The sequence below is a fragment of the Seriola dumerili genome, unplaced genomic scaffold (genome assembly GCF_002260705.1).
Source record: "Seriola dumerili isolate Sdu_G_001 unplaced genomic scaffold, Sdu_1.0 BDQW01000025.1, whole genome shotgun sequence".
NCBI lineage: Eukaryota > Metazoa > Chordata > Actinopteri > Carangiformes > Carangidae > Seriola > Seriola dumerili.
The window spans coordinates 2,191,646-2,219,637 of record NW_019174280.1 but is presented as its reverse complement, the minus strand read 5'-3'; the positions used below and the strand labels follow the sequence as shown (position 1 = coordinate 2,219,637).

At 41.1% G+C, this 27,992-nt stretch overlaps 2 protein-coding genes across 4 annotated transcripts in view; both read right to left on the bottom strand.

Moving 5' to 3' along the window:
* adgrg6 (adhesion G protein-coupled receptor G6) overlaps positions 1–7,296 on the bottom strand; it is a 101,567-nt gene extending 94,271 nt beyond the window's left edge. Inside the window, exon 1 of the mRNA XM_022764884.1 lies at positions 7,176–7,296. Coding sequence (XP_022620605.1) covers positions 7,176–7,177 — 2 coding nt within the window. The 5' untranslated portion in view covers positions 7,178–7,296. The remainder of the gene's footprint in view (positions 1–7,175) is intronic.
* A 4,199-nt stretch (positions 7,297–11,495) lies between these two features.
* The window catches only part of vta1 (vesicle trafficking 1), a 65,146-nt gene continuing 48,649 nt past the window's right edge, over positions 11,496–27,992 (bottom strand). Inside the window, exons 7-8 of one of the 3 annotated variants that reach the window (XM_022737988.1) lie at positions 26,453–26,530; positions 11,496–13,468 (exon numbers count right to left, since the gene is read on the bottom strand). In XM_022737988.1, the coding sequence (XP_022593709.1) occupies positions 13,323–13,468; positions 26,453–26,530 (224 nt within the window). In that variant the 3' untranslated portion in view covers positions 11,496–13,322. The remainder of the gene's footprint in view (positions 13,469–26,452; positions 26,531–27,992) is intronic. The other 2 variants (XM_022737989.1, XM_022737990.1) reach the window with 2 other exon arrangements.

Genomic DNA, 27,992 nt, shown 5'->3' with positions numbered 1-27,992 from the left:
TTCAGGTCTCTTGAAAATGAGATTTCTATGTCAATGGGATTCTTTTGAATAAATAAAGGTAAAATAAATGAATAAAATTTCAGTTATAAAAATCAATATTTTAAATTGGAGACAGCTTCACAAACAGCTTCACAAATATGAATGATAATCTCGTTTTCTTGAACTTTATCACTAACTGAAAATTGGCAATATTTTTCAACTGCTATATTCAACTGCGATATATTTGTGAACCACGTCCAAGACACCAGCACTTAATATTTTTTAGCCCAGCTAGCAGCATAGCTAAAAAAATAAAATATATCTCGACAGCTACTGGATGGATTTCCATTAATGTTGCTTTAATGCGGGGCCTTGGTGCTCAAAGCATCAAGTATTTTCTATTAGTGAGTCTGCAATTGCTTCAGAACATAACAGCTTCTGACAAACACTAAATGAAGAGAGCACATCACCCCCATTCTGGCCCAGCTACACTGACTTCCCATTCAATTTAAGATTCTCCTGATCACATTTAAGTATCTCCATGGGACGGCAGCCTCTTATATCTCTGGACTAAATAACACTGTACTCTTCACCAAGATCACTCACATCATCTGATCCATTGCTCTTCAATTTTTAATTTAAAGACCCACTTGTACAGGCTGGTTTATATAAGACTTGTTCGGTTTACTACATTGTTGTTTTTGTTGTTGAGTTTTATGCATTTTTATTGCTAATTGTGAAGCCCTTTGCAACAGCACGATATAAATAAAGTTTATTATTATCATAAGTAAGAAAAATGGCCTCAACTTTAGGTAAACTGACGCTTTGATCAGTCTGTCCACCAGCTGCTTTATTACAGCAGACTTCTGGACGGGGTGAGTGGAGGCTGGACTCAAACACAGTGACTTTCATTCACAGTGTGTCTGGTTTATGTGAAACTCCTGAAGCCTCAGATCATCAGCGGAGGATCTCAGCGGTGTGTCTGCACAGCAGCTGCACATTTACTCTGTCGTTACCTGATCAAACTCATACATTATTAAACACTACACTGGAATTAAAATAGCACAAGGTGGAGACAGAGAAAGTAGAAAAGAGATGAAGACTTACTGAACTTTTAATTTAAGTTTTGTTTATTTGTTTTTGTTTTTTTTTTTTTTTTTTTTTTTCTTTCTCTTCATTCAGCGCAGACTCAGCCCTTCTGATACTCGGGAACAGTCTGTGCATCATAAATATTTAAAAACCCAGCGAACAGAACTCAATTTAAATTTGCGGTCCAGCTTTATGTCGTCCGGCGCTGCAAATTTCATGCAGCTCCTGACATTAAAGAAAACTCGCCTCTTTGTCAAGTCATGCGTCTTGCTTCCTTGCCCCCCCCCCCAGCTCCCGCCTCCATCTTCAGTATGGAAATGGGAGTGAATGACAAGTGGAGCGAGGTCAGTGAACGAGGCCGCGGACATGGCCGCATAAAGAGAGCAATTCATGTGTCTGGAGGGCTGGACGGCAGCCTGCAAACCCTCCGCCTCGAGTCAGACATTTTGTGGCCCAGAAGTCCTGAATCACACAATTACATTCAGGCTTTCACACCACAACAACTGGAGAGATCCAACTTTAAATGAAGAAAAAAAAGAAAAAGAACTCTGACGTACTACGAGCTTTACTGCCATGCATCTCTTTAGAAGAAGAAAACTTTTTAAAAAATTTTTCTCCATGTTTCCTTTCACCTTCACAAGTTGCTGGTGTGAAGATAAAACATTACCAAAACTGCTGCGTATTTACACACAAAAGACACAAAGCTTTAGATGAACCACTGGACTACATCACGTTTATATCCCGAGAGCCACAGAATCGCTGACCTGTGAACAGTATGTCCATAAACAACATGAAATCCCAACATTAATTTATAAATGCATGGAAATAATTAATAGATTGTTGAAAGTCTCTCAAATACTTATACTAGTATCAGGCTCTCATAGAGACGTCAATCATCCTCCTGAACACGTGCCTCCCTCAGTGATGCAGCTGTTATTTCAGCCAACAGGCTTTTCCCACCATTTGTCTGATCCGTACAGAGACGCCTCAAAAGGCTGTGCTGAGTTATTCGTCTCTGTGGAGCTCTTTATCTGATTTCGTTGATCTTAATCTGACTTTTTCATGATTGAAAGTTTTCATCCATATTCATTACCCTGCGTTGGTGCGGTGGTATGACTAATTATTCTTCTAATCACTCTCACTTTCAAGCGCCGTTTTCTGTTCTAATCTAATCTGGGGGAGGAGTAACCTGGCTCTTAAATTTCTCCCAGCACCCCTGCGCCTCGGCCTAAGCTCCACTCTGGGCGTCCTGCTGCAGCCAAGTTCCTGTCATACATGTGGTAGTAAATCTGAGTGTATTTACATAAAACTGCTCGTCTCTATCTGTGCTGATGCAATAAATACAGACGCCTGGTTTGGAGGAGAGGAACTTTTAAGCTGCACTGAGCGATGACTGGCCACTAGAGAGCAGAGGAGCGCCACAGTGAGCTACGCAGCTCGCTCGCAAACCGGACAATGAGTTAACAAAGAGGCGTGATTGTACCATCGACATTTTTCTTTCATGATTGACTGCACACCGTCCTCTGTTGTGGAGAAACTCGTACTCTGGCATAAATGGATAAATAAAATTAGGTTGAAACAACGGAGCGAATAAGATCCAATCACGTCTTCTGTTTTGGACACACTTCTGGCCCATGGCATGAATTTGCCTGTCATCAACTATAGACGACACCTTAGACACCTTAGAATTTTATAGACTGATCAGAAAAGTAATCATCAGTTTACTCACTAAAAAGAAACTTTCGTTTCTGCCCTGGACGCCATTAATACGTAACGTCTCAGCCGCTGTGTTCCTTCAAGGAATGTCGTCTGTCATCACCATCCGCTCCCAGATATCTCCGTCCAGACGGTTCTGGTCTGTGGTTCCCTGACGGTGGAACGAGTTAGTGAATCCTATCAGAGCAGGGCGTCCCTCTCTGTCTTCAAGAACCTCTTGTAGACTCCTCTCTTCTGAGAGCACCTCCTCCCCCAACACCTCTAACACCCGCACATGCCCAACCAGCACTTACTACGAACTCTCAGTCACTTCTCTACATGATCTCCCTGCACTTATTGAAAAGATATAGTATTTGGTACCAAGGTCTCCTACTGCGCTGAAGCTTTACTGATGTCCCGTACTTATAAGTTGCTTCTTATGAAAGCGTCTGCCGAACGAGTAAATGTAATGGAGGTTTAAATAATGTTGACAACACGCTATGGTCGCTCTGACAAAAGGACTTTTGCTCTTCAGAAACTAAACATTTAAAATAATAAAATTTGACACAAGCACTGAGACAAACTGATGAAGAGCACAGAGAGTGTTCATTCATCCACTTCACTCGGAAATTCTGGTTTTGATCCCAATCATCCAAACCTGTCTCCTAAAATTTAAATTTACCAATCTACTGTATTTTCCTTGGTAACACTTTGAAGCTAAGGTCGCCTTCCTTCCTTATTCCAGAGCACTGAACTGCATCTCACTGTCTTTATCATCAAGTGTCAACAACAACAACATGTTTGTTTTCCACCAGAACCAACATCCACTGGTTGTGACTCCATCACTATTAAACTGTGTTGTGGTTCTGCTGAGACTCTCACAGCTGTTGGTCCAGGTCAGAGAAAGATCCAGGTCTGGTATAATACAGAGAAATTTCACAGCGACTTCACACACACAACCTGTTTAATTACATTCAACCGAAACCACCATCTTTCTCTAAGCTTAACCACAGCTCTGATGAAGACTGGGAGATGTGGTTGACAGCTCTGGAAGAAGTAACAACACTTTACAAGACGGACGCAAACTCTTGCCTCTGATCTAAAGGTCCCGCTGTTTGAGCAACCACCACCCGTCCAGCCTCCCTGCTATAAACTCTGTGCGGTCATTAAACAAACACTGGCAGTGAACATAACCCAAGCAGCCCTGATGTTTCCTACAAATCACCTCTTAGCAGAACCGCTTAGTAGCGTGTAAACATCCACATGTTCGCGTTAGTTAGGATGCACGTCGTGCTTCAGCCAAGCACAAGGGTGGATGACTGCACAGAACATCTCGGCTGGTTCAGAGGTTTAGAGTCAGGGGAATACCTGCCGCCTCTCCTCACAGTCATGTCATCAGGGTCAAACTACACCTGCAGGTGGGGAGATCAAATCTTATTTCACTTAATTAAACCACATTCCTCTCGGCACCACCTGACTCTCAGACCTCCATCTTCTTTTCGTCCTCTTTATGTGTTGAACTTCTAGATCTTTAGTTTTATCAGCCAAACCTGCACCTGTGATCCACCCCCCCCACCACCACCACCACCACCACCACCTCCAAACACACACACACACACACACACACACGCGCACTTCCTGTCAACAGGATGTTATTCGACGTCACCTCACCCCTCTTTTTAAAGACAGTTTGTTCGGACCTTCACCTTCTGGGACACACAACATGTTTTCTGGGCGTATGGCCTCCTCAGGTTGTGTAAGAGCTGGCAGCGACGGAGTGAGTCCACCTCAAACAACACTTTCTTTGATAAAGTCAGACCTCGATAAAGTGGAGCCCCGAGAATCACATCACTGCAGCGGAGCCTTTTAACTCTCACGCTCACACACATGATTGTACACAGTGACAGCAGCACCGATACCTCCTCTGTAGCGTCTCTAACTCTTTGATACTTTTTGGGTCAAATTTGAACCATTTGAGAGAAAACAGCCTAAAACACCTTTTTTTTGACTTTTGAAGAACTTTAGATTTTGGTCGATACAACAACAACCTGTTGACCCACATTTACTGGCCAGAGTTTCAGATTGACTAGAGGGGGTCGGATTAGACAGGACAGTTCAGCGTTCGAGGCGGACTTGAACCTGTGTACTTCACAACACATTGATATAAATTACAAAAACAAAAACCCTTCAGTATAACACAAAGCAGCTTTAACAGCACATTACTGCCTCCGAAATGATCAAGCAGTTGAGTCAACCCGTCTCTGACACTGAAGTCGCACTAATCTGGATTCACTACAGAGAGGTGTACCTAATAAACTGGACACAAACTACATGACTTTTCTTTTAAATAATAACTGCTCTGTGCAATTTTACTCTTAAACCATCTTCATCATCAGCAATGACTTATTTATGTTGACGTCTTCCATAAAAAACACCTCCATCACCCGCACAGGGACATTTTCTTTTATCTCAATAATATTCCGACACTGACTTCTATGTGTTATGGACCTCTCATCATTTTTCGGTCGTCGACTGCAACATTTACTGCTGCAACTAACTAACTATTATTTTTACATTAATAATTAATTTGCATTAAAGAGAAAAATGTCCTCAGGTGTTTTGTTTCGTCTAAAACAGAGGAAACTTCACAAAGAGAATCTGGATCCATCAGATACTGAACGGTTAATAGCCTATCAATCAATTATCTGAATGATTCATTCAGTTTCAGTTTACATTGACGCTTCACACCACTGTTTTATTTGCGGTTTCTTTTTATTTGTTTGTTCTCTATTTTGTTCTTTTTCTTCCCTTTAAATCAAACTGATCGACTTATTGGTTGATCACCTGACTGTTTCAGCTCTGTGGCCCTGTCACATCCTCCTACTCCTCCACACACAGCTGCCTTTTCTGGGAGTCAGTGGATCGTAGAGCAAAACGCGGAGGCAGTTAAATAGATTTTACACTGAGAAACGTACACATGCTGGTTCATACAGACCGTTCCTTTAGTCTTAGACTAAATACATTTCAATGCTGTAACATCTGAATAAAAAAAACTTCACAATGTCCCTTTTATGCTGCTATTTTTGTTACATTTTTTTTATATATTTAAATATCTAATTGTAGGCCTACATCTTATATTTATCTTCTTCATTTTTAAGTATTCTATATCGACATTTTGCAGTTTTTCTGTTCACTTTGCTGCCGCAACCCAGAAAAATGTCGCCACTGTGTCTTATCTTATCAAGCAAAGGGTTTAAACAAGAACAAAGATGTGTGGATTCACTTGTCATATACACCTCCACCTATACATCAACACACACACACACACACACACACACACACACACACACACACACACACACACACACTTTGCTTCAACAAGTTTTTTTCCTGTTGTGTAAACTGACAAATCAAATAAAGAAATGAAAACATAAAATCGAGACACTGAGGAAAACTTTAAAAACAGGATTTTAACTTGAAAGCAGGGAAATCATTTCCAAAATGAAACCAACAAATGAACTTCATCTATAACATGTCAGAAAAATCCTAAATTTTCTCTTTGGAGTTTTGCATGGTGCTGCAGGGAGTTCCCGTTCACCATTCTAACTCTACCATATATACAGAAGGATTATTTCAACACTCCCACAGGTTTGTGGAGGTTAACTAATAGACTTTCATACTCGTGCTCCTGCAGAAGCCCCTGTCTCTTCTCCTCCTCTCCACGGAGCAGCTCAGTATGGCGGAGACAGATTGTAAACATATGCAGCTATAGGCAGCCAACAGCATCATGGAAAACACTTTTTTTTTCTTTCTTTTTTCTTTCTTCATTTTTCCAGCGGAGAGTTCGGCTCCCAGGTTAGAGGCAAAGACAGAAGAAGAGACCCGCTTCTGTAAGTTTCCTCATGAATGACACGTCAATCAAACTCGAGCTTCAGCTCAACTTCAAAGTCTCAACAACAGTTTCTGCGGATTTGACTCGTCCTGGCACCGAGAGCGCAGGAAAACGCGCGGCCACAGAGGAGCAGGTTTAACTGAGCAGAAGCTGTTGAAGGGAATTTTGTAGTAAAATAATTAGTTTTTCTGTCAAAGCGCAGAAGCTGAGTGACCGCTGCAGAATGTAAATGGACTTTCTGCGGGTTAAATCACAGAGAAAGTCGCTGGAGCGCATCAGTTTGGAGCAAACTTACGCAGGACAAACGCTGAGCTCATGAGGATGTTTCAGAAGCAGAAACTTCAGGAACACAACTTCAAACTGCTGATGTTTCAGCCACAGTTACACCAGACTGAGAGAAAACAAAAGCTACAGAAAAACAACAACAACGCAAACATCCAACAAGACGCTAAACTGACTCTGGAGACATCAGCGTCATGTTTCTGCTGAAGTGTTCAGAGTTGAGGTTTTTTGGACTCACATGTTCTCACTGGAGCGGCGGCTGGTCCCCCCGCAGGATCATTCTCCCGCTCCACAAAGTCTGAGGGAAGTTTGTTTGTTCTCAACTTTGTTGAACCACTTTTAACAAAGACGTCCACGCTGCGCCGCGCTGACGCGCAAAAGTCTCCAAAGTTTGGAGAGAGAGTGAGAGGCAGAGGACGAGAGAGAGAGAGAGAGAGAGAAGGAGGGGACGGCTCTGCTGATGAGGGGAGGGGGTTCGCTTTGCTGATCCGGGCTCCCCGGCGGCGGCGGCGGCGGCGGACTGGGCGGGGGCGGTGAGTGAAGATGAGGATGCTTCAACGGAGAGAAAACCAGCAGAGAGTTTAACGCGTCGGTTTAGTTTAGCGGCGCCGCGGTGTCAAGCTACGTGAGTGAAACAGGCTACACTTCCGGTCAGGTTGTCAAAATAAATATAGCAAGCGCTGTAATGGGGCAGACTTTCAAAAATAAAATCAGTAGGAAAAGTAATAATTCACCTTCTGGTCAGAAATCTGAAATTACTGCAGATGGAAATGAGCTTTAAGAAAACTCAACATGCAAAGCAGATGGTAATATTCATGTTTATTATTGGTCCCTTACAAATAAAAGAATTTAAATAGATAAATAACCAATAAAAAAATAAATGAGACCAAACAGACAAGAAAATAATTAATAAATAATAAAAGAGAAATCTAACATGGTAAAATGGTTCAAGTCATCATCTGAGAGTTTGACAAATAAATGAATAAATATATTCCTATTGACAGTTTATATATACAGGATAATAGTGGGCTCTAATTGAAAGTTAATAAATAAATCAAAATCATTGTTATCAGTAAAGTGAGGAGAATATGTCAAACGCTAAATAAACTTGAGGAAATTAATTTAGCTGCATTTTATTAGAATAAAAAAATGACAGCAGCAGTTAGACACACACTGGTTCTAAGGAAAACCTCAGCAGCCGGGGAACAGGTGCATCCTGCTGCATAATTCAACATACTGACAACAATTCTGCAGCTTCTTCTTTCCTGTGGCATTAATCACTCCTCATACTCTCCATCAGCGTGAGACCACACCCCAGTTCAGCCCAGCAGTCAATCAGGTCCTGAGAAACAGGAGGAAGCCGGTTATCAGTTTCCATACGGAGACATTTAACAGGAAGCCGCTTCATAACAACAGCTTACATAAATATTATATAATGTATATGTTGTTCTATATGACTGGGTGCAGAAGTTGTGTATTGTGCAGGTGGGGGGGGGGGGGTTACAGGTTCCCCCATCCTCAGTTACACAAACCAAACTGGGTCCGTCTCAGTCGTGACAGATGTGCTGTGATGTGCTGTGATGTGATGTGCTGTGATGTGAGGTGAGCGGGAACAAAGAGCGTCTCATTTGCTTGGAAACGTCATTGAGGCTGAACTTCCTGCCTGATAACGAGCGGAGGCCGGAGGCTGCAGAGATCTGCTCTGAGATGAGGAGGAAAGTTTGTGGCAGTAACTAAACATGAAGCATGATGGTGACACGTAAAGCACCAGTCAGACAAATACAATGAAAACAGACAGGCCTTCAGGATTTCACTTTTCTCTCATGTGACGGTCCCATCACTCACTTCTGTTTCATCTGAACTGTTGATCCATAAGAAGATATATCTGTGGTTTTAAGAACCAAAAACCATCTCAGTGTAGTTTTACATCTTCTCTCTCAGGCTTCTCTCTGGAGCTCTAGTAACAACAGGTCAGTGAGCCAATCAGAAGAGAGGAGGCTCTGAGCCTCTCTTCTGATTGGCTGACTGTTTTCTGAGTGATCCAATAAAAATAAGGCAGATTTCAGGTAAAAAAAACTCAGAGAAACCAAATTCTGCAAGGTTGGATGGTGGGTCCAGGTGGGTGGGGCTTGGGGTGTGGCAGAGGGTGGTGACATCACAAAGTTCCAGAAGTCCTGACGGCACATTTTAAGGCTCAGTTTCTGAATACAGGCTGTGTGCATTTCTCTGTGGACTGAGGCTTTGATACTTTCACAGTATTAATATAGAACCTAGACCTGATCTATAATCAAACTACACATGGACAGAGACCTTTATACTGTATGGAGCTTTAACAGAACAAGTTCTGCCTCTTGGTTTGTGAAGAGTTTCTCACACCAGCATGTTGAATATTTTCATCTTTAGCAGCTGGTGTTAGGAGACGCCTCTGGAGCTTTCAGCTCTCATCATATGAATCCTGTTCACTATGCACTGACGGTTTACAGGACAAGTCTGGTGAGATTCTGAAGTTTCTGTCACTGATAAAAACCACAACCAACAATAAAAGTCTCTTACTAACAAGTAGCTGACTGTGTGTGTGTCTGATTCCTCTGAGCTTCTCTGTTTCCAACAACTATTAAAAACACATCGGTGACTCACACATATTCCTTCATCACCAAGAACACACACTGTCGTTCATTCCAATTTTTTGCTGAAAATAGTCCCCAACATCTGCACTGTCAGAGCAACACATGCCTGGTTTGCGTCTTTTCACTGGATATGTTGACATGGAGGAGGGGAGTCGTGTTGGGGGGGGGGGGGGGGTAGACAAGCGTGCAGTTCCTGAACCAAGGATCTTTCCTCACACCATGACCACAATCAGAATCATTCAGCATCATGGTTGGATCCAGTGTGATATTCAGGTCGCAGAGAGAAGGAGGGAAAACATCCCAACAACCTCAAACCACCAGTGGTGGGGGGGAGGGGGGGGGGGCAGCTGAGGGCAAGGGTCGTTTCATAAAGAAAGGGGCGTGACAATTCATAGGTACTGAAAGAGTAACAAATATCAACGTGATCACATAAATATCACAAACCTGCTTCATATAAGCAGCAGCCAAATATTAGCTCTTGACATTGTTCCCACAGAGGTGGAGGGGGTGGGGGGTATTTAAAATTTGAAACATATAAATATTAAATTTAAGCTTTAAAATGTGTCAATTTCCATTCCAAAGTTCCATTTATTTTATTTTGTGCTGTTGCATCATTTCCTGTAACACTCAGCGTTTATATGTGAACACAACACAAGGTGTCACTTTCTGCCTCGGGCCGAAGACCCCACCTCACTGAAAAAAAACACAATAAAAAAAGGACTAAAGAACAAGATGATGTCATGTTTCTAAAAAGAACTTTGTGTCCCTGGCAGATAGACTCCTGAAATAAAATCAGTTTTATGACACAGGCCTGAACAGAGTGTGCAGAGACTGCAGTCACAGCGTTCACAGGTAGAACACTGGGTAGGTAAAACACTCAAATCTGTTCTGTCCTCTTCTGCTAAAAGTAGAAGCAGAGACGGACAAGTGAGACCAGGAGACAGGAATACACAGTGAGACAGAAAGAGACTGATGTGAAAAGCAGACGATGGAAAGAATAATGGAATGTGGAGGACAGACAGACAGAGAGACAGACAGAGACAGACAGACAAATGAGAATCAAAAATAAAAACAGATTTTGTATTTGAGGAGAGGTTTTAAGAAGAACTGAATATTTTCTTCAGTTAAACTTTCTCTGACTGAACAGGTTGACTGAAATTATCAGAGCAGATTTCTGACGTCTGTTCTTCATGCTGCGTTTTCCCTCTTTTTCATCTTTCAATCGTAAAGTTTGAGCAACATGAACCAACAGGATCAACTGATACGTCCTGACATCAGCAGGAGCTGGAGACACGACTGAAAGCTGCTCACTGAAGACTGCGACTGGTGATCATGTGACGCAAAAAAGACGCCAGAGACGACGTCTTTTCACATCGGGGACCAGAGAAGATAAGAATATTCAACATGTTTTCTCGGTCTGAGAATCTTTCCTACATCTCGTCCGATTCTTCCTCCAAAAACATTCGCTGTCAGACACCAGAGACAGAAGTGACCCCTGAGACACTTTGAACCTCAGGTTTGTAACTTCCTCTTCTTCCATCAAAGCCCAGCACCACCCTGACCCCAGCCACAGCCACACCCACTCCCTCTGATGACTCTTGATCTGATGCTCAGTAAAGATTTCATTAAAGTCGCTGGTTTTACAGTTTTGTGCAGGTTCTGCTGCTGCAGCTTCAGCGTGTTGTTCAGGTGCTCTGTTGGTGCTCTGTTGGTGTTTTTTTTTTTTTTTCCATGTGAGACAACTGATCCCAGAGCTGCTGTAGTGACGAGACATTTCAGGATTTGTGGACATCAGTGGCTCCGACGCTGAACCGACCTGAACTTTAGTTTAGAAATAATTACAGGAAATCTTTGTTGAAAACAGCCTTGATTCAAACTGACCACAGGGGTATAAAACAATAAAAAGAGTCAACATCACACCATCATTTCAAATGTTTTATTCAAATTTACCTTGAATCGCTCTGATTCTGCAGCTTTGTGAAAACCTTTACAGTCCCACTAAAAGAAGTTCAAAGAAACCGAAATGTTAAATAACTAGAAAAAAACCAGCGCCACCGCCGCCTCAGGAAGGATCAACACGTACAGAGAAAGTGATATGTCAACACATTCAAAACTAAATATTCCTCCACGTCTCCAAAAAAAAAATAAAAAACAGGAAGTCAAATGGCGACTCTGTGAATTGGCGCCACCCGTTGATACTGAATCCCCCCCGACAGCAGTTTTATTTATTCACTGATTTACTAGATTGTAGTAAGAAGCTTTTTATTTCCTCCACACTTTATTCTTTAATGTCTGAACTTTGGGACAAAGACAAAGACAGTTCTAACTTGTAAAACCACAGACATGTGGCTCGGTTAATTGTGATCAACTGTGATCAAAATCAATAACATCAAAGCTCTGAGTTTAGATGGTGGAGTAAATTCTGAGCTGCAGTTTAACAGAAAAGAAAAGGATCAGTGTAAGATTATTGTGGACAACCTGGTCTCCAGCCTGTTTCTTATTTACTTTTGAATCAGAGTCACAGTTTTCAGAGCTTAGAGATGATGTAACTCCTCCACCGGTGAGTCTGCCGGTTCCTCAGTCAACCATTTAAACCTTTAGTGTTTGATCTGTTTGGTCAGTTCGTCTTCGTCGTCTTTCAGCGTCCCATCAGGTCAGCCAGTCATTCGTCAAGGAATAGTTCAACACTGAAAAATAAATGTATTCACTTTCTTGCGGAGACTTTGATGAGGAGATTTTTTTTTATCTCACATCTGGAGCTGTATTCTGAAATTTCATAGGGAGCGAATGTTTCATGAAGTATTTTCATCAGGTTAAACTTTTCATAATCGAATTTAGAAAATTTAGATGGTAGTAAAAGTCATTTTTGTCATTTCTGAAGCTGTTTTTCTAAATTAAAGCCATATCAACATAAGGGAAACTTATCAAGGTGAAAATCATTGGCTATTGATTTCCCTTAATCAACTGATACCAATCGATTGATTTCCTCAAATACCAATCAAAAAAAAGGAGATGGACATGAGGAGGAGACTCGCTGCAGGTTCGAGGAATTTCAGGAAAATAAAATCTAAACTAAAGGTTGACTTACTGGCTTTTTCCAGAGCTTTCACTTTACCACCTCCAACTTGAAGATTTGATTGTAACATTTTCTTTTGTTTTTATCCAGCGTCATGTATTTTACACTGTTTGTAAACTGTGTATAAATATGAAGACTGTGAGATGTATTAAAGCTCAGGAATAAACGTTGTAAGAGGACCTTGAGTTAAGATCTTTTTGCTTTAGAGACTTGGAGCTTGTGTGTGGCAATATTGCAGGTCTGTAACACTATAAGCCAATAGGGATTGATAATGAAGCTTTGATCTGTTTTTTGGGCTCTACTTATTAAACATGAGTCAGTCAACATGCTCAACAGTCAGTCAGTCAGTCAGTCAGTCAGTGACAGTGTAAGACACAGGCAGCCATTGTTGGAGACTGATTTCCATCATGTCCTCCTCTGACGGCAAGCTGAACAGCTCTCTTCACAGGACGGCCTCAGAGAGAGAGAGAGTGTGTGTGTGTGTGTGTGTGTGTGTGTGTGAGTGTGTGTGTGTGTGTGTGTGTGTGTGTGTGTATGCACACGCACGAGTGTGTGCGAGTGCTGCGTCCTCAGCTTGCTGTGGGCCAGATCAGTGACAGATAGAGCGGTGCTGCTGGGGAGAAAAAGAGGGGGATGGAAGGAAGGAGGGATGGAGGGATCAGATCGGAGGAGGACAAAGGCTTCATTCTTTGCCAGTTGTGAGGAGTTTCAGGGCTTTCTGGAGGTTCTGGATCGCCGTGCCGACGTCCTCGTACTGCAGGGCACTGCCGGCGTACTTGCAGTACTTCTGGGCCTTGGTGAAGTCGTCCGGGCTGAGCTGAACGCCGCCTGGAGGGAAGGGTGGACGGAGGGTGGGGTGAAGGGAGGAGAGAGAAAGGGACAGATTGGAAGATAAGAAGAGGAGAGGAGGGCAGAGGGGAAAGAAAGAGGAGAAAAAAAGAGGGGGAAGAGGGGGAAAAGAGCAAAGAGGAGGAAGTCAGTGAGATCAGAGTAAGTTAATGAACAACAACTACAGAGCCATCAGAGGAGAAATCACAGTCACACAAAGACACGGGCTGATGCTAATTTCACAGCAGAAATAAATCAACCAAAAAGCAGCAGAAAACATTTGACCAGAGTTTCTCAGCCTGTCAGACACTTATATACAACCAGACGGCATCAAACTGCAACAGCTTCAATGCTCAACTGCCTCATTTGGATTAAAACATGGAAACTTTTGCTCTACAGGAAAAACACCAAATGATACAGTAACTGATTGTTTTCATTCTGGGTTTGTTTTCCTCTGAAATGTCAGAAGACAGAGAGGAGCTCAAGGTGACATCTTCACACGCCAGGCAAAGATGTTCAGTTTGTATCTATCACAGCCACAAACACATAACAGAGCGAAGGTGTCTGAGATCAGCAACACGTAGACACGCAGCACAAGACCCAAGAACAGAAAAAGCAAACAAAACAAAAAATAGTTGAAAAAAAAAAAAAAAATAAAAAAAAAAAAAAAAAAAAAAAAAAAAGTCAAAGAAAATCACAGAGATACAACGATAGATGACTAAATGTATTTGCATTTAAACTTGAAATATAAAACAACAGACTCCTGGTAAATAGATAAAAGCATAAAGACAAGCTGCTCTTCTAAACTTTAAGAACATCTGCCTCTTTCACACACACACACACACACACACACACACACTGTGGCCTAGATGTGAGTCACTAAATTCCATCTACTGATGTATCAATCAGCTATCAATCATCAATACATAGAGCATCTCTTCAGTCTCAGTCTGTCAATCAGTCAGTAATCACTGTGCTTATAAACGCTGTCAAACGGAATTAAATCACCACTTCCTTAATTACAGGATTTCTTGTGATATCATTGGTCGGGGGCTCATGCAGGAACAACATGAAGATTTTCAAAGTATCTCCTTCACCAACGGTTTTAAATTCACTGATTTCAGGTGTAACACTGCGAACAGAGAGCGTCAGTTAAGGGTCTGTTGAGGGGAAGAAGCTCAGCTGCAACAACGTCACGGGTGGAGATTTGAAGTGGAATCACATCGACATCAGCCGCAGATTAAAAACCACTGAGAGTGAAGAGCATCAGATTCACTCACGGTAAAACACTGCAGAGTAGAAAATGAGCCCACAGCAGCGGGAGGTGTCGAGTGCCTGGCTCGGGGGCTGTTCAGTGTCGGGAAGTCGAGAGTGTTAATCGGGTTTGGTGCAAGTGGCTCTGTTTTCTTGGTGATTGAGAAATGGGATTCTATAGCGATAAAAGCTTCATTCTGATAGCAAAGCATGTGGCTAAGGTAGATACTGTATTTATGAATGGACTCAAATAAACAATGCTTAGAGTGAATACTAATATTAATAAAGTGAGAAATACTGATCATTATTACAGATTACACCACAAAGCACGGAGCTCTAGAAAAACTCTTGAGTCATCAAAGGTTTCTACACTTTACTGCTGCCGTCGACACGCCGTCACCTGTCAAATGAAAATGTTTACTCGTGTACAGGTACGCTGTGAAGTAAACAACCTAATCCCTGACTGCTTCACCTTTTAACAGCTGCTAATAACACTGGGTTAATACAATGACTGCTGATTTACTGACTGCTGCAACACACACCGGCAGCCAGTGGGGAACCATCAGAGAAGGCTGAACACATCAGCATTTTAAATGTTGTATTTAATCTCTTTTATGGACTCATTATTCAGTTCTAATTCTACACTGCTCAAAAAAACGAAGGGAACATTTAATCATCGCAGTATAACACCAAGTCAATTAAACTTCAGGGATATCAATCTGTCCATTTAGGAAGAACAAGTGATTGTGAATCAGTTTCAGCTGCTTTGGTGCAAATGAAAGTGACAACAGGTGCAATGGAGGCAAAAGCAAGACAACCCCCAAAAAGGGAATGGTTTTACATGTGGTGGCCACAGCCAGTTGCTCTCTCCTGATCCTTCCTGACTGATTCTTCTCTAGTTTTGTTTTTTGCTGGTGTCCTTGTCACTACTGGTAGCATGAGGCGGTACCTGCAGCCCAATCAGGTTGCACAGGCAGTCCAGCTCCTCCAGGATGGCACATCCATACGTGTGACCTTACGCTGGTGCAGTGGCCCTGGGTTCCTCCTGGTGCAGGACAATGCCCGGCCTCATGTGGCCAGAGTGTGTAGGCAGTTCCTGGATGACGGAGGCATTGATGCCATTGACTGGCCCTCACGTTCACCTGACCTAAATCCAGTTGAGCACCTATGAGGACGTTATGTATCGATGCATCCGACGCTGCCAAGTACTGCCACAGACCGTCCAGGAGCTCACTGATGCCCTGATCCAGGTCTGGGAGGAGATCCCTCAGGACACCATCCGCCAACTCATCAGGAGCATGCCCAGACGTTGTCAGGAGTGTATACAGGCACACAGAGGTCAAAAACACTACTGAGCCACATTATGAGTTGCTGTGATGAAATTCATGTAAAATGGATCAGCCTGTGATTTCAGCTTTTTACTTTGATTCTGGGTGTGATTGTGAATCCAGCCCTCAGTGGGTTGATGATGTCATTTTGTTCTCAACAAATTATACAATGTACATCAGTAAAGACTTTCAACTTATAATTTGTCCATCAAGATCTGATGTGTATATTTAAGTGCCTTTCCTTTAATTTTATTGAGCAGTGTAATTTTAGCCTCATTTTCTATCACATTTGCTTCAGAAATGAAAGTTACTGTCCTAAAAACTATGAAAATGGAGTTATCCAATCAGACTTTTCTTCTTTTTTTTTTTTTGGCTGTAGGCAGAAAGAAGTTTAGCTGGCTCACTCATTGGTTAGAAAGCGGCACGTGAATTAACCAATCACATTTTGAATTATAGTGGGTGGGACAAAAAAAGCGGATCCCCTAGGGCTTCCAGAAGGCCAGAGCTATCACAGGGGGGAAATCGTCACTGGCTTTTCCAACAGGTGCGTTGAACACCCAGTTATTCACAGTGTGCCACTGTCAGCAGCAAATCGCAAGCTTCATAAAACCTGTGTTGTTGCCCAGCGTCGCTCGATCACTTTGTTCACTCTTTTCACCGTCACGTCCTGGCTGCTGGTCCCTGACCACTTCTCCTGCCGTTTAATTCACAGGAAATGTTGCAACTCTTTGTGATGTGGCCAGCGTGTGTCAATCACCAGCACACATAGATGATGCAACAAGTCTTTCTGTTTTTTTTTACACATCACTTGACAACACTAGATTATATCATGAGCAGAAAACTGATCAGCAGTATCAGTACGAGTAGCAGTCCTAACAAACCCCTGACTACTCAGAGACTGGGACCAGGGTCAACCGGGAATTTAAAAAATGTCAGTTCTGTCCTTGTGAGAGAAAATTTCTAGGAAAAAAGTCTCCATTAAAGCACTTGTGACCTGCGTCATGGAGAGCGTCATGGAAACACCACCAGCCCATAATCATCTGTCAGCACTGAGGGGATTATGGGTAATTTATGATAGAGAACAACCTGCTGTGGAGCTCAGAGGTCACTGTGATGTGAAGTGTTTAAAGGAAGACTTGCCTGTAATCTGCCCAATGATGGGACGCAGGCAGCGACGACACACTCCGTGGTTACATATAGAGTGTGTGTGTGTGTGTGTGGCATACCTTTGATCAACTCTTATTACTGTATTTAATAAAGAGATTTTAGAGTTGTCCTCAGCGAGTTGTCCTCTGAGACAATCCACTCCCTGTGAGCTCATCAGGTCTACCACATGTCTCTCGCCCGCCCTCCCTCCCTCCCTCTCTCTTACACTAACATTAACTTTACATCTCCACTCTGACATGAACATGTTTTTCTGAATCAGCGTTATAAAAACAGCAGCGATGCAGTGAGGACACACAGACCGAGCTCAGTCCCTCTACTTCTGTTTTTCCTACAATGTAAAATAATGGGCTGTAGTGACCTGGGTCACATGGTTCAGGAGTTAAGACACTTTTGTTCTGATAAATTGACCGTAGGCTAATGTGGATGGATGACTGGTCGTATAAATTGCAACACATTGATACAGGAGACTGAGGTTCATGTCTTGACTCCTGTGGCCTGTTAGGTTTACTGAACTAGAACTCTCTGGAAAGATGAGGATGAAGTAAACACATCCTGTCTCGTCGCCATCAGTCAGTGTCTTGCAAATATTATTATTATAATTTTATATTATATTTATAATTGGTAATTTATTATTATATAATATTATTATGTAGCCTGGACACTGATGTAGCCGACTGACATTTTGGAGAAACCGTATTTGTTTTTACGAAATAATGATTTCTCATTTTAGAGGACAGGACTGGCCGCTCATTATCTCCTCTGACTGTGTTAGTGTGGGAGACAACAGCACACACAACCACCAAGGTGAATTCATTCAGATCACAGAAAATGTGAGCCAGTTCACCCCTAACTTGTCCCCCTTCTCTTCTCTCTTATTTTCCTGTTTGGCACTGCGTTTACAAAATGTCTAAAACCTGTAAATTAAGTTTACAAATGTTATTAGGTAGCCTGTGTGCTTGGTGAAATTCAAAATTGAAAATCTTGATGCAGTCCAGCCCAAATATCGTGATACACAATATTATCTCAATATTATTCAATTATATTGTTGTATTTTTATATCTTTTAAATAATACACAATTATACTATTGTATTTTACTATCTATATTCTACAATTTTACTATTGTATAATTACATTATTGCATTTTATGTTTCAAGTAAATTTTTTCTTTTATCATTAAAAATATTCCATATGGCGGGAAATATCGCGATATTCCATTTCAGCCCAAGCCTAGTAGCCTGTTTGATGATGCATGTTTGTTTGGATTCTTGTATATCATGAGTTATTCTTACAAGGTGGCTTTACTCGTTTATTTGCCGTTTAGCTTCCGGAATTTCCTTCTGTATTGAAAAAAGGGAATATAAAATATTAAAAAAACACCTGATGCGTCCTCCCGACCTCCGTTTTTGAAGGAGATCGATGAGACTGCTTGAATAAGGCCTTCAACTGCAGAGGCTAATGTGTTTTTAAAGATACAGATAAAGAGAAGATGGCTGGGAGGGGTGTGCTCAATGTGGTAATGATTTGAGAACAATGTTAATTCTCTATATGTGTGTGTTTCAATGCAACAACACTAGCAATGTGTTTCTTGCTTTACATAATTCAAATCTCTCTGGGTACGTCTGAGATAGAACTTGACTTCCACTGCCAACAAACTCACACCAAAACATTAAAATCAAAACAATAAGAAAAACCAGACAATGAAACTAATTTCATATGTTCTATTGTCTGTTTTGTTCTGCTTTCCAGTGTGTTACATCATTTTTTTGCTTTTGTGATTAATTATTGATTTGATTTCTCTTTGTCATGTCCCAGGCAACAGCCTTGTAATAAAGGATCTGTGTAAATAAATGAACTTTAACCTAAAAAAGAAGTTGTTGTTTTTTTTTTTTATACTCTCTGTGTTTCTGCAGCTTATTACACACACAGCCCTCCACCCATCAGAGTCTCTGGAGGACTGCAGCTCAGCCTGCAGGAAACACAACATTACACTATAGAATACATACACAGACTTGGTATCCACCCTCCTTCGCATAAAGGACTCCAGTGTATGGAGGAATGCAGGACTCATCGTTGTAAAGCCCAGAAAACCCCCCCTCATAAAGCCCCCCGAAGAACCATTCTGCAGAATACGTCTGTTTTGATTGACTGTCTGAAGACACTGTTTCTCTTCTGTCTTTTCCTTTATTATTTCTTTTATCCCTTTGTCGGCCCTCTCCTCTCCGGTTTCGTCTCTAAGAACACCTACTCACATCTCTCTTGCCTGTACCTTATGTGAGGACACTTGAGGTCCAACACTGAGGATGGCTGATAAGGATTTGGGTGTTCCAGTTCATCCCAAAGATGTTTGGGACAGGGGCCGAGGTCAGGGCTCTGTGCAGACCAGCAAACTGGGAAAACCATTTCTTTATGGAGCTGGGCTGTGTTTCCTCATAATGATCAATCCAAGAAATTATAGTAAAAGTATTCCTACAAATGTTTCTTTTAACGCTCTGCGCATACACACCCCCTTAAAACCTCTTTAGTGTCAACAGTCTGTGGTGTGGAAGTGATGCTAAATACGTTTTAAAGCAGAGGTTCCCAACCTTTTCCACCTCATGGCCCCACTTTAAAATCCCTAAAATGTTGGCAGCCCGCATCGGACCCCATAAAAATACGTTGTGATTAAAGAGACGAACAAGAAAACGAACAAAAACAATAAAAACTTAATTGAAACATGTAATTTTTGGTTTGATCTCACATCATTTCCTATTATTCACTCGTCTTAATTCCTTTGTTATTACATTTTCCTTCAATACCATCTGTCGTCTTTTCTCACACCTATCCAATCGTTCTCCCTCCATCCCTTTCTGTTTACACAAGCTGCTCTCCTTTTTTTTATTTTATTCCTTTCTAACAGATATTTTTCTTGTCCGTTCTCCCTTTACAGTCGACAAATTCAATTTCATTCCATAGACTTGGTGCTTTCTTGGTTTTTCTATCCATATGCACATTTTTACAAAGCAGGGGAGAAAGTCTATAAAAAAGAAATCTTGACATGCTAATATAATATATAAAAAAAATGTGCTGCCAGAACTAATAAAAGTGTTTCTGAAAAGAAAAGGAGACTAAATGCATGTGGTGCATATTTTGTCATTTCTTAAGATGTGTCCTTTAAATATGTTTTATATTTAGGATAATAAAAAAGAAATACAATCATTCTGTCATCTGAATGGTGAAATTTATATACAGTCTTCTCTTTTGTTTTTCTGTATCTATACACAGTGATACTCATTCATCTCTTCCTTCCCTCCTTCATCATTTACTTCTTTCCTCCCCTATATCTGAAGTCCTTTCTTTCCCCTCTACTTGTTCAGTCTCTTCCCCCTCCCTCCATCAGTCCTTCCCTCCCAAGAGGACTGTTTAACTCGAACCATGCCTCCGCTGCCCTCCCATCCCACCACACTCTGCTCTGCAAACAGAACGTGAGACACAGTCCGGGTCAGGACACGCTCTCCATATCAAACGCACTCATTTATACAGCTGCAGATCACTGCTGCACGCTTCCAAGCCATGAAATGACTGACAGCAACAAAATCAAAACACATTACTGCGAAGGATAATATTCAACAACTGGGCTTCGCGGTTTTTCTGTAGAGCCTTTATGTTTTAGAGGCACGGAGTCTGAGTAAAGTCTGGACAATAGTTTCTACCTGTGCATCAGAGCTTAATAATTAAATTTACTGCTATTGCGTATAACAAGTTTTCTCCTATCAAACCGCCCAACACGACCGAACTCATTTGAAAGGGTGTTTCCAGAAACAGTGTCTCAGTTACTCCGGATAATCCGCAGACCTTGCACTGAACAGTTTTGATTGGAACTACTTTCTACATATGAAATAGTCCCAATCAAAACTGTTCTGTGGATGTTTAGCACCACTGATATCTCACAACCTTGGCCAAAGTCAAACCAAAACCATCTGCATGGTTCAATAGCAACAGTTGGAAATGAGGAATTATGTTTAGGGGTGAACCGACCCTTAGTTTCGTTAATGGTGTCATGAGTCAAACCTGGAACATTTGTAGATGAAGTTAGTTTTACACTGGACTGACTGTTTTTTAAGTAAATCATCCATCTTAACAAAAAGTGTCTGTTCAAACAGGTCGACCATCACTTGACTGTGGTGTTGTATAATCACACAGACCAGAATCTCAGTCCAGTCATTCCAGACGACCGTTTTAAGCTCCACATAAGAAATGATCTCTGTCCATGCTATCACTCCTGAAAAGGCATATCACATCAACATTCGTGCACACGGACATTCATGCAGTTGGGTAGTTGCAGAAAATACTACGAACGAGGATGTTATCCATGTTGCTTTCAACATGCTTAGTCACAACCAATAAGACCCAATCAGGAAGAAAGGCGGGTGTCTATGCCATGTTGTTTCCAAAGGTCTCAACTTTTGCCCGTCCACACTACAACGCAACCTCTGAGTTTTCAAACTACAACAGGTCCAGCAGCATTACCACAAGTTTCCAAAAACTCCAGGGTAGCATGGACGCCAGGTGTGAATGTAGCAAAAGAGATGCGTTTTAAAACTAAAACATAGTAGTGTGGACGTAGCTTTAGTTCAGTAGAGTGTTGGACTGGGCCAAAACCAGTGACTTTAGTGACTTTGAGTGCTACGTAATTATTCTAGAACCTCTTAAATGGCTTCCACCATGAATGATTCACACACAACTGTTTCAAAGGTTTACTGAGAATAAAGCAAAACCGTCCAGTGATCAGTGTTCCCAAAGACAAAAAAAATGTCTTCCAGATCTGAGGAGTAAAATGAGAAAAGGTGCAAACAAACTGAAAACAAAACCAGGCAAATGACCCAAATTGACTATAGAACTTTTACAGATAGCCTAGCTTCACAAATACACTCGCTAACTTGACATGGAAACCTTTGGGTATTTCCTGTTTCTGAACCTTCAGTTTGAAAGTGAAGTAAACTGTCCTGAGCTGCTGAATTAAAGAGGATGGTGTAATTTTAACCCTGGTTGATGGGCAGCTACCACCAAACTATCACTTGGATCTCCTTTGTGATTCTGATTGTTGACTGGTTAAGTGGTGAAGTCCCTGGTATATTTTGGGCTGCACTAACCACAGCAGGCAGTGGTTAAAAACTTGACTTTTCCTGCCACGAAACAGTGGGGATAAATCGAAAGATCCACAAGACAATGCTTCTCTCACGATTTAACATCTCGGACATGAAATAATAATGACACCAAATTATTATTTAACTTTCATGCTAACATGGTGAGACCCCATAAAGGACCTCCGAGGATCCCTGGACTCCTCTTTGAGAATCAGAGCGGGCAGTAAGAACAGAGCAACAGATAATGCCTCTCTTGGCTTCATAACGATCATAAAACATGGTCCTCTGCTCTTAAAACTGTCCTGGAGAAGAACAGGAAAAAAATGATTGAATGATATTGCACCATAAGACCCTAATCCCTTGGCTGATTTCTCTTCTCCTCCAAAAAGCTGGAAAAGACTGGTGAATATGCTGACTGCACACTCCCAATGATGGGAAGAGTCTGAGAGGAGGAGGAGGGAAAACAGCGGAAAAATTAAGTGAAAAAGTCAGCAAAGAGACAGGAGGCAGCCAGAGAGGAGAGAGGGAGGTTTGGAGAGGGAGTATTTAAAAAGGTGGTAATAATAAAAAGATGACCTGCACAGTTGTGTTTAAAAAGGCCACATAATCATATGAGATAAAAAAACAACAAACAAACAACTGTCGTGAAGAGAAATCAATCAGCTCTCAGCAGGCTGTGTCAGAACAAATGTAATAATGTAATAACTACAACTGCAACTTACTTTATTCTTTATTATCGATTCATCTTGCAATCATTTAATGGTTAATTGATGCTGTTTAGTTTGTAAAATGTCAGACTTGTCCAACCCAAAGATCCTCAATCGAACGAGAGAATTATGCTAAAGACCATCAATGGATCTTGGGTGACACCAGTTTTCTTACCCTAGCAGACAGGCTGACAAGTAACCACCCCTGAATCAGTCCAATTCTATTTGGTCAAGGGGGTTAAACTGTTAAACTGCAGCGGTGCTGAGTTGCTGATCTCTGATGTGGGAACCCTTTGGTATTTAATCCAAGTGAAAGCCGACACTGGGTCTTTGTGAAGATGCCATTTTATGTAACACGAAAGCTTTTTAAAACCTTGCAGCTAACCAAGGGCTGAAACTAACAACTATTGATCAATCTGTTGATTACTGTCTTCATTAATCTTTTAGTCTATGAAATGTCTATAAAAGTACTTTTGGGGAGATTTCATATATTTGCATCCATTTCCTGTAGACATACCCTAACCATAGCTTTATTATAACTTTATCATAACCACTACTTGCTTCATCCTAACCTTAAATTTAACCACTGACCCAGAAATCTTTTTTTTTTCCCCAGTTGGGGACATGACCTTTGTCCCCAGTTGGACAAGTTATCTCCAATTTACTAGTCTTTTGTCTGAGACTTGTCATAGCCTATGACAGAAACACACACACACACACACACACAAGGTGAAAACAATAGCAGCCCGGCTGTCACAGCTGGTAATTATTTCGAGGATCAATGGTTGAGCAGCACAAAAGGTTTTCTAAACTTCAGCTCAAAATCTTACTTTTTGTCATTACCATTTCTTAAATGACTGAGTTTTTTTTTTTTCCCGAAAGCCTTTATAAAAGAAAAAAAGAAAAAAAACATTTAAAATGCACTAAAACTTGAACTTGAACTTTCAGTCTTTACTGGAACTGGCTTACTGCAGAGGCGAGCAAGAACACACAGTAGAACATACAGATACAGAAGACTCATCTCAGTCATTGTGGTCATTTTCAAAAAGAATATTTGGTAATCATAATAATAATAATTGCATATAACATTAAAATCAAAATACGGTGTCTCACATCCTTCATATTCATCTCCGGAGTTTACAATGAAAAATATTAAATGTAGCTGATTTCGTAAAGGGGTTAAAGATAGATGGTATTTCAAAGTATTTTCATATCTGTTGCTCTGCTTTATCTCTCATGTGGACTTACAGAAGGAGGCCCGGCTGAGAGAGCTCTGCTGACTGAATGAATGTAAAGTTTCATTATACTTCTCGTGAATAGAAAATGCAGAGGAGACACTCAGAGCTGCAGCTGCACAGAAAACACATGCTTACTGCCTCATTTGCCTCTTCTTTTCTGGCTGGTTCACATGTGTTAATGGAGTGCTAAGAGCCAGAGTTTTTTTTCATTTATCTGCGTGGACTGAGGCTTAATGTGTTCCTCAAAAAGGCCTTTTATCATTTTAATTGTATCAGCTATCGGGCAAAAGTGTAATTGCCCGCATCACACAGTTTATCGGACGCGCCTGCTGAGATGAAAGGAAAAAGCTGCTTTTTCCTCTTTCATTGACTTTGCAGTTAAGTTTGAATCACATCTTGAAAAGAGGGTGAATTATTCATTTCACCTTATTTATCCAGTTAAGAGTTCTGCTGAGTACGCATACTAATCTCTGTATCCAAATAAATGTGCCATATGTATCTGAAATCCTCCTGTATGTGCAGTATCCAGCTGAAGAACTGCAGTATGACTACTATCATTAATCCAGGAAGTGCTGACAAAGCAACATCTTTAGTCTTTATTTAAAACTTTATAATTTACCCCTATAGAGCTACATATACTTATGGTAATAGATTATATATACATATATGTATATATGTTAGGCCTGCATGACATGAGGAAAAATTTGCAATGCGTGATGACAGTGTTCAATATTGCGATGATATCGGTCATCTCCTCCATCAGCTGCAGGTAATGCTGCTGGGGGGGGGGGGGGGGGGGGCTGCGTCTCAGGCTGTAGTTACAAGTTTATGAAGTTGAGTCAAATGAAGCTGCGGTCTACACATGGAAAACTTTCCTTGTAGCTTGTTCATAACAGTTCTATCAGCTTAGGTGTGTTACTTCCTGTGTTCTTAATTTATGATGGTTCTACAAGATTCGTTATCAAGCTTTGATGGAGGTTACAGAGTGATACTGTTTTCCAGTCCCTTACTCTGAGGAACATACACAAGCTGTACAAAAACTTAACACAATCCAAAACTGGCAAGATTATGATTCCAATCAGGAAGTATCTGATTAAAGAATAAGTCAAATTACAAATCTAATCAGACATTTGACCCACTAACTAAGGAACTAAGGAAACATTTCGTTCAGATTCAATACCAAGATCCACTCTCTGTATCTGGCCTCTTTATTGTTGTCTGCCTCCTTCTCCTCGTTACACACTTTGTCCTTGTTCCAGCTTGGAAAACAACAGAGTTCAGCTCACAGGTGTCCTCAAAATACTATCATGACTTCAAAGTGGACTTCAAAAGACCACCCAGGAAGGACTGGACCTGTCTTTTCTACAAACCACCTTAAATACTGGACAGTCATAACCCGTTGTCAAAAAGTGTACGATGCCGTGAAACGCAAAATACACAAACTGTGCATGGAAAAGTGGGGGCACAGAACCTTCAGCTGAAGTTAATTAAGTTTTAGTTTCTGAGTCATAGAGGTTGCTTTTGTTGTGATGACATCAACATGAGAAAATGTTCATAATCCAGTTCATGATGGAGAAATGTTAAACAAAAAATATACTGTATATATGTTTGCATGCATGCAGAAATGCAGACTCATGACATAATATAAAGACTGTTGTATTCAGTCATACACACTTCTGTCACAAATAAACACAGTGGATGGAGAGACGGAGAGAGAGAGAGTGGATTTTGTCTGACGGTATAACGTTAAAAAAAGAAATAGAGAATTAAAAGAAAAGAAGTGAAAGTTTCATAAAGGCCATGAGGGAAAATAAAGGTTTTTAAGGTGGATTTAAAGGCTGTCAGAGTTTGGGATCAGTCTCAGGAATTTGTTCCAACTATGCACAGCGTCAGGTTTTTTGTTTTTACAGTAGGAACAGAAAGGTCTCACATGAGCACACGGGGCTAAAGAGTTGTACGAAATGAAGTTTGGCCGTAAACGGCAGAAACGGCAGCAGCATTTTAAAAATCAGATCCATAGCAGACTGGATACCACTGCAGAGATCGCAGGGCTGGTGGAGTATGTTAATCCTCTTTGTCACCAGCAGCTGCAGACGTCTTGATCAGGTTTTAGAGAATTCAAAAAAGTGAAGAGAGAGAAAGGAGAAAGTGTGTGTGTGTTCTTACCCTGCTGCTGGGCGCTGAGCAGTGTGGGGTCAACAGTGGGCACTGTGCGGGGCATAGGCACGGGTTTAACTCCTTCTGCTGGTCAACAGAAACACTTCAATTATGATAGATACTAAATAATAAACACTAACAGCTACATTATGAGTCCTCATAAGACGATTAATGGTCACTTGTAAAACACATATTTGGATAAACTGTAATAAATAGTAAAAACTAAGCCATTTGAACCCAAACCAGGATCCTTCTCTAACCCTGACCAAGTCTTTTCTGTGCCTGAGCCCAACTAAACCTCAACCACAAAGGTGTGTTTTGGCCTTTTAATGTGGAGGACTTGGATTATGTATCAAGTCTCTTTAATCATTTTTTTTCGGAAATGTGAAATATGTGTGTGAATGTGTAGAAATGCCAATATTTATTGACAATCGATTGAGCGGTTACTGACTTTGTCTTCACGTACAAGCAGAAAAAGCAGCTTTACTTGTTTGTCTCTGTCACTTCTCATATGAAGTCTGTGAAACAGGGAAACGCTACTAACTCATTAAAGCAGTATCTGCACATCGATCGTACGTCAAGCCGAATTAGTTTTGTTTTTTTTTATGCAGCCCAATTTCACACATCACAAATTTGCCTCTGGTGGCTTTATAATCTGTACGACATGTGACACCGTGTGTCCTTGACTTCTAGAAAAAAAAAAGTCTCCAAAAACAAAAACAAAAAAGAAATGTGTCAGCTGAAGAACAGACTACTGGGAGATGCTTCACTTCTAAGAGGCTCACACTGGACATAAGGAGTTACATGATTTAAGGTGGTACCTGCCTGCATCCAAACTCAGCCTCGAGAATCTCTACATGATCTCACTGTGACAACAGGTGCTCATTTTCTAACAAGAATACATAAACAAGTGTAGAATTACAGTAAAAACTATAATCTTCATACATTTGGTTCAGTGGCACTTGCTGTAGATCTTATGAGTTCCCTTTCAGACCGGGATCATAACTATAACAAAAATAGTTCCAAGGACCATAGCTGTACATTTTGGGAATGTCATTTTCAAACTTATTTCAAACTCGTTAAAGGGTTACACTGATTTCTTTGTTAAGTTTTCTTGCTCCAAGAAGACACTATAAATGAGCTTCTCTTGCAGGAAGAAAACATCAGAATATGTTTCCACTCATGAAAAGTGATTCCAAAAATGGACAAACATTTGAACTGTTTGTACTTTGCCCAGATTTTTGGATTAAATCAGATTTCACATGCTGTTTATCATTCAACGAAAAACCATCATTGAATATTAAGATTTTTTTAAAATAAAAGCTAAAAATAATTCGATTTTCAAAGACAGAGACGGTACGAACACGACCTAAACAAAGTTTATGTTGAAATCAAACACATTCCTTCACACACCCGTCTCTCTTTCCCACACATTGAAGCCAACACTTCAACAATCCCACCGCTCTCGTGTGATCGATAACAGTCCTTCACTATCAGCAGCACTCACAGGGAGGGAACACACACCTCGTCTGTCGGTGACTGGACGAGC